The 6,000-nt window shown below is 41.1% G+C and overlaps 1 protein-coding gene across 2 annotated transcripts in view; it reads left to right on the forward strand.

Annotated features, from left to right (window-relative positions):
• The window catches only part of LOC128342763 (protein regulator of cytokinesis 1-like), a 34,308-nt gene extending 28,789 nt beyond the window's left edge, over nt 1–5,519 (forward strand). Inside the window, exons 13-14 of one of the 2 annotated variants that reach the window (XM_053290605.1) lie at nt 1,138–1,239; nt 5,307–5,519. In XM_053290605.1, the coding sequence (XP_053146580.1) occupies nt 1,138–1,239; nt 5,307–5,381 (177 nt within the window). In that variant the 3' untranslated portion in view covers nt 5,382–5,519. The remainder of the gene's footprint in view (nt 1–1,137; nt 1,240–5,306) is intronic. The other variant, XM_053290606.1, reaches the window with a different exon arrangement.
• The last annotated feature ends 481 nt before the right edge of the window (nt 5,520–6,000 follow it).

Genomic DNA, 6,000 nt, shown 5'->3' on the forward strand with positions numbered 1-6,000 from the left:
TACGTGGAGCATTATATTGTTGTTGAAAGCCTTTGCAGATGACCACAAGCAAACAGTTTTAATCACTTTTAACATAGCCTAAGGCTGCTGGAAGTCAAACTCTTATATCAAGGAGTATTGAAAATGCAGCTATTTCTAATCTATTATGCTCACTCACAAACATATTTGCCTTTACCGGCAGTAGGCCTGCCAGTGGGGGGGAAGGATAAGACTTAACTAGTGGGAAGACTGAAAATGCAGGCCATTTTTCCCTACTCCCCCTTTCCTCACGCTTCCCGCAAAACAAGATTTTAAGGGGAAATGTTATGTAATATCCTGATGCCCTCAACAGATTTGCTTCTGAGGTTTGGGGGACCCTCCAGAGCAGGATGGCATAGAGAATAGGAGGACCAAATAAGAGACACCTGGGATTATATTACATTCTCTTTAATTTTTCCCCATGGACCACCTGCAATATCCCCACAGACCACAGGTTAGGAACCACTGGTCTAGATAACAGATAGTTTGCTGATGAGAGAATTTCTGGCAAGAATGATAGGAGCAAGCAGATGTCAAAAATATTGAACCAGCCCCCCAAATATTGTAGAATATGGCCAAAGCTGACAAAAGTGAGAGAAATTCAGCTCCTGCATTGGATATTATAGTTGATGGAACAAAAATGTGCAAATTTTGGAGGAGCTGTTTAGAAGTACTTGCTTAATGGTGAAACTATTCCTTTGTTCTAGTTATTTATTTATTATATTTGTAAACTGCCCCAAACTTGCATCTCTGGGCAGTTTACAGCAGCATAAATTAAAACAGAAATTAAAACTATTTAAAACAAGTCTAGCTAAAAAGCTTGGGTGAATAAATGGTCTTTAAAGATACTTTTAAAAAGTTGTCAGAGATGGGGAGGCTCTTATTTCAGCAGGGAGCACAATCCAGAATCCCAGGGTAGCAGCAGAGAAGTCCCATCCTTGTGTCGCCACCAGATGACCTGGTGGCAACTGCAGATGAACCTCTCTAGATCTCAGTGGGTGATGGGGCTCATAGATACAATAACCTTTCCCTTCAATCCCATGAGACACCATGGGACATTAGATTTAGAAGTCTTAAATTTTTTATTTACATAGAGGTTATTGCAATTACATTTTGCAGACTCCTTCCAAAAACCTACCTCTAGATTCCCCGTACCGACCACCATTAGAAGCGCGCAAGGAAAGCAAATCAGCCAGTCAACCTAGCTATTCAGATTTCATGGTACGTCTTACCCACGTTTCCTTATTGCATAGCCTTCATAGCAGATGCTACTTCAGGGAATGTTCAGGAGCAAAAAATAGTACTTCTGTTTTCTTGAAGAGATTGTAATTGAAGAGGTATGCTAGCAAAGTTCTGCTACAGTTTAATAATGGGCGTAATGGGGATTGAGAGAAGCTTTCCCTAAAGCAATCTGCAAGAGCAAATAATCAGTGACAATACTGTTGTCTTGCATTCTGAGATAATCAGATGCGTGAGTAGTTACATAAAACACTCTGATGTTTGTTTCTAGATAGCATGTGGCAGTAGGATTGGTGTTTAGCCATCAGTTGCTCTAGAATAAAACTCCTGTGCACCCTTCCTCTTTAGTGATGCATTAGGGATATGCACAAATTGGATTTTGCTACTCATTTTGAGCTCAAAATGAGTAGCAAAATCCTTGAATTGATTCATCAAAACAGCTGTCTTGGCAGCTGTTTTGACAAATTGACTCTAATGGATTCAAGCTCCTTTTTTTTTCCCATCTGGGAAGAGCTGTTCTAACTGGGATCAGTTGGTAAACCAGCACTATGCCCCGGACTCAGCACATTGGCCCACCTCAGAGGACTGGTCTACCAGCCTCATGAGGCGGGTAGACCAGTCCTCCAAGGTGGGCTAATACACTAAGTCTGGGTCAGAGGGCTGGTCTACCTGCTGACCCCAATTGGTAGACAAGCTCTCACCAGAAAAAATGGTGCTCGAATCTATTTTACTAGAATCAGGGTTATTCGATTTGAACTCAAATCAGGTCCTCCATGTTAGGGGTGATTTGAGTTTGAATTGCCCTGATTTGAGTGTGAATAGATTTGCACATCTCTATATGGTGCATACATCTCTTTATTCTGTCCTTCCTCCAAGGTGTTCAGGGTGACTTACACACTTGAAGCTAATGCAGATACCACTCTGCTTATCTCCTCTGCTTCTGCCCACTCCCTAGACTCTGCTGCTGCTTCCTCCTCCTCTCTGTTTTCAATTGCTGGTTCATTTGTCCCACTAACAACCAATCCTGGTTTATTTCCTCAGTTTGTTACCTTGGTTAGTATGCTCAGGCTGCTGAGTACCTTTGGAGGAAACTGAAGATATGTCTGACCTTGCTCATTTTAAATTCCTGCTCTCCATCCATATGTCTGGACAAGGAACATTACTACAACCAACCTGATTCACACACATGCTTAACAGTTCCCAAAGTTTCTTCTACCTTTGATATAAGACCTGTCCCTCTGCATCTTTCTCTCGCTCCTCACTTCCTGCACAAAATCATTTGTCACCCATCTGTGCACAGTAATCCAGTCTCGCTCCCTTCTACTTTCTTATCTCCAGTATCTCTTGAGAGAGCTGCTCTGCTGTCTTCATATAACTGCTCTAATTCCCTTGAACCCTTTCCCTATTCAACTCCTAGTTACCAATTCTTCTTCTCAATTTCTTCTTTCGCTCTCCGCTGCTACCTCCCGATGACATAAACTTCATCTTCTGGCTCCTGTCCTACTGTATTCAGATGTTTGACTGTCTCCCCTACTCACAAATCCTTCCCCTCCAAATATTGGCTGATCTGTTTTTTCTTTCACTCCAAAATATTGGAGTACATGTCACTATCATGACCTTTTCTCTTCAAGAATCACTCTGGACCCCACAATCTGGCTTCTTTCCCTTCTTCACTTTGACACTGCCTTTGCTAAAACTTAATCTTCTCATTGCAATATCGAAAGATCTCCATTCTCTTCCTCTCCTCCTTGACCTCTCTGCCTCTTTTCATACAGCTGATTCCCTCTGACTGCTCTTGGCTAATTCTACTTTTGACAGATTGCCTGTTCACTGTTGTACTGGGGAAAACCTCCTCACCCTTCTCTTGGGAGCCATCATGGTTCTGTTCTTGGTCCCGTACTGCTTTCTTTACATTCCCTCTCCCTTGACTACCTCATCAAATTCTACAGCTTTCATATTACTGATATGCTGTCTGTACTTATCTCTCTACCCCAGACGTATCTTGCTCTGTGAAATCCTGCATTTTCACCTGTCCATCTGATTATATCCGCTCTGTCTCATCACTTCATCAAAATGTCATGCTAAACCATTTGCCCTTTCTCCCAAACTCTCTTGTTTGATCACAGCCGTCAATAAAATCACCATTCATCCTGCTGAATGAGCATATAGCCTTGGCTGAATCCAGTTGCTCCCCATATTGTAACTTATGTCAAAAATCCACCCATTTCTTTCTGTCCCCTTGGCTAAAATGCTGGTTCATACTGTCCTTGCCCACTTTGCGGTCTTCTATTCTTTGGGCTATCCTGTCATATCTCCCTCCTTTTGTCTCTATCCAAAACTGTTATCAAAATCATTCACTATCCCTGATATTCAGTCCATGCGATTCCCATCCACAGTCCTCTCACTGGCTTCCCATCTTCTTCTGTTCTGAGATATACTTGGTCCATTATCTTTAAAGCGCTTCATTGCTTTGCTCAGCCCTGCCATCCACCTGCTGCTACTTATGTCCTTGCCTGTCACCTCTGCTTCTACAATACTCAGTCCTCCAGAAATCTCTTGCTCTCTCATGACATGGCCCATTCTTGCTTCCTTTGAGTAGTGCTGCCTCTCTTCCCTCAAATCTCTCCTCAGAATAACATTTCTGCAAAAGCTTTGTTAATCCTCATACCCAGCTGCAACTAAATTCAAAGATGAGTTGAACTGCCTTTGTCCACATTCATCCCCTGCTGTTCTTGATTTTTCCTCCCCTCCGTCTTTCCCCATGGTCTTAGACTGTAAAGTCCATTAGAGGAACAAATCACCTGGCTACACAGATGGCACTGTATAAATTGGGAGGTGAGCCGACTTCAAGCATTATTTGCATCTGACTCCAGTAAGAACCACCCCAAGATCCACTTACTGGAACTGGGTGCAAAATAATTCCCCAAGGGACTAAAATTAAGAAAAACAGTGACTCCAATCACATGCTTGCCCCAGTAATTTATTTTTGGTAGCAGAGCTGAACTTGGTCCTTTCACACACAAATCCAGTCTTGGTTTTCCCCAATACTTTCTTATTTTCAGAAGTCTGCTTTAAACACAAGTCTCTGTTTCCTGTTACAAGGTTGGGAGTTCAAAACCTTTGCTAATCTACTGCAGAATCACCCAGAGATCTGCCAGTACATCCTTATCTACTTTTTACCCACTTGTTATATAAATAACCTGGAGACAGGGTTCTGAAGCTGCATGTTACTAGCTTTTCTGATTACTTGCTATTATTATACTGGGTATTGATAACACAACTTATCTATATCACTACATAAAACTAATTGGGTACAGAGCTAGTTGTTGGTTAGAGGAAAACTTGGGAGGATTAACAAGCTTCAAACATCTACTCACAGGAAAGGTCAAATGTCCACTTCTCTCCACAAAAACCTTCTAGGGAATGGGCACAGAGAAACAAAACTTAAGATTTTGACTTTGACAAGGTAAAGCAGAAGATAATTTCACAGAAGAAACTGAGTGTAGTCCTGAGGGTGGGGGTTGAAGGACTGAGCTAAAAATCTTTATATTGTGACAGTTTATCACTGCAGGAAATTAAACTGGCAAGAACTGTGGTGCTGTCACTCTGATGTAATTACTACTTTAGAATATTATATCATGTGGCTACTTCATTGACGTTTGAAGTAGTTGTGATTCAATCTGTCAGCCATCGTTAAGAAAACGTCCAGGGTTGAAGTCTAGCAGTAAAATTCAAAGTGGCTAATGACTGGGTCAGATTCCACTAAGCAGCTTAATTGTAACAAGAAAATAGTAAGCATAAAGGACGTATACATGAAGGGACAGCCCTTATGGAAAAGATCATTGAGTGTATCAAATTGTTGGGGACAGTAAGCAACTAGAGGGCTCATCTGGTAATAGACCTTAACTGAAGTATGGAGAAGTGGCTATGACTTGTATCTTCTTTTATATCACTTCAGAGTTCTGATCTGATGGTATAATTCTGTGTTGGCTGTGGTTATCTTGTATTTCTGCTAATGAGGATGTTACTATTTCTTTCAAATGCTACAGAAAGAACTATCAGTGAAATCCAGCAGCAGCAGTGGAATTTTCAATTCTACATTCAAGGAGAACTTAAGTGGATGAGCCTACCTCGGCTGCAGCTTTAAAAAAAAAACTTTTTGCTCAAGTGGAGACTATATAAAAAGAATAAAGTGGTTTTTTAAAATACAGTATGTTATAGTGTATATAATCAAAGATACCAATAAACGACTTTTAAAACTGCTCAAGGTTTTTCTTTTACATTGATAAAGAAAATAGTACTTTCAAATAGTCTGGAGGAGGGACTTGTGGTTTTGATGGAACATGTGCTATAAAAGCAGCCAACACTTTATTAGAAGGGCTTGCCATGCTTACAACAGGTTGGATCCAAAATTGCAAATGGCAGGGAGATGGTCACGAGTAGCATTATTCCACAAACATTTGTGCAAGAGTGGATGCAGTGGTATGTGTAGGTTCCCTAGCAGTTTCCATGAACTCTCTTGTACAAACAGAAGAACATCATTTGGATTTAGTGTCAACACTAAAACAAGGTGGGAAAACAGCTCTTCTGTGAGCAGAAGCCAGCTTCTCTGTTCTCCAAGGCACCTTTTCAATGATTATTTTTTGAGGCCAAATGACTTCAGTGATCCATGCTTGACTGCCTGGAAGAGACCTTGCTCTTCAGTGGTTTAAAATAAGCCTCTCTACCACTTTATTTATTTAT

Source organism: Hemicordylus capensis, chromosome 2 (assembly GCF_027244095.1).
Source record: "Hemicordylus capensis ecotype Gifberg chromosome 2, rHemCap1.1.pri, whole genome shotgun sequence".
NCBI classification, from domain to species: Eukaryota; Metazoa; Chordata; class Lepidosauria; order Squamata; family Cordylidae; genus Hemicordylus; species Hemicordylus capensis.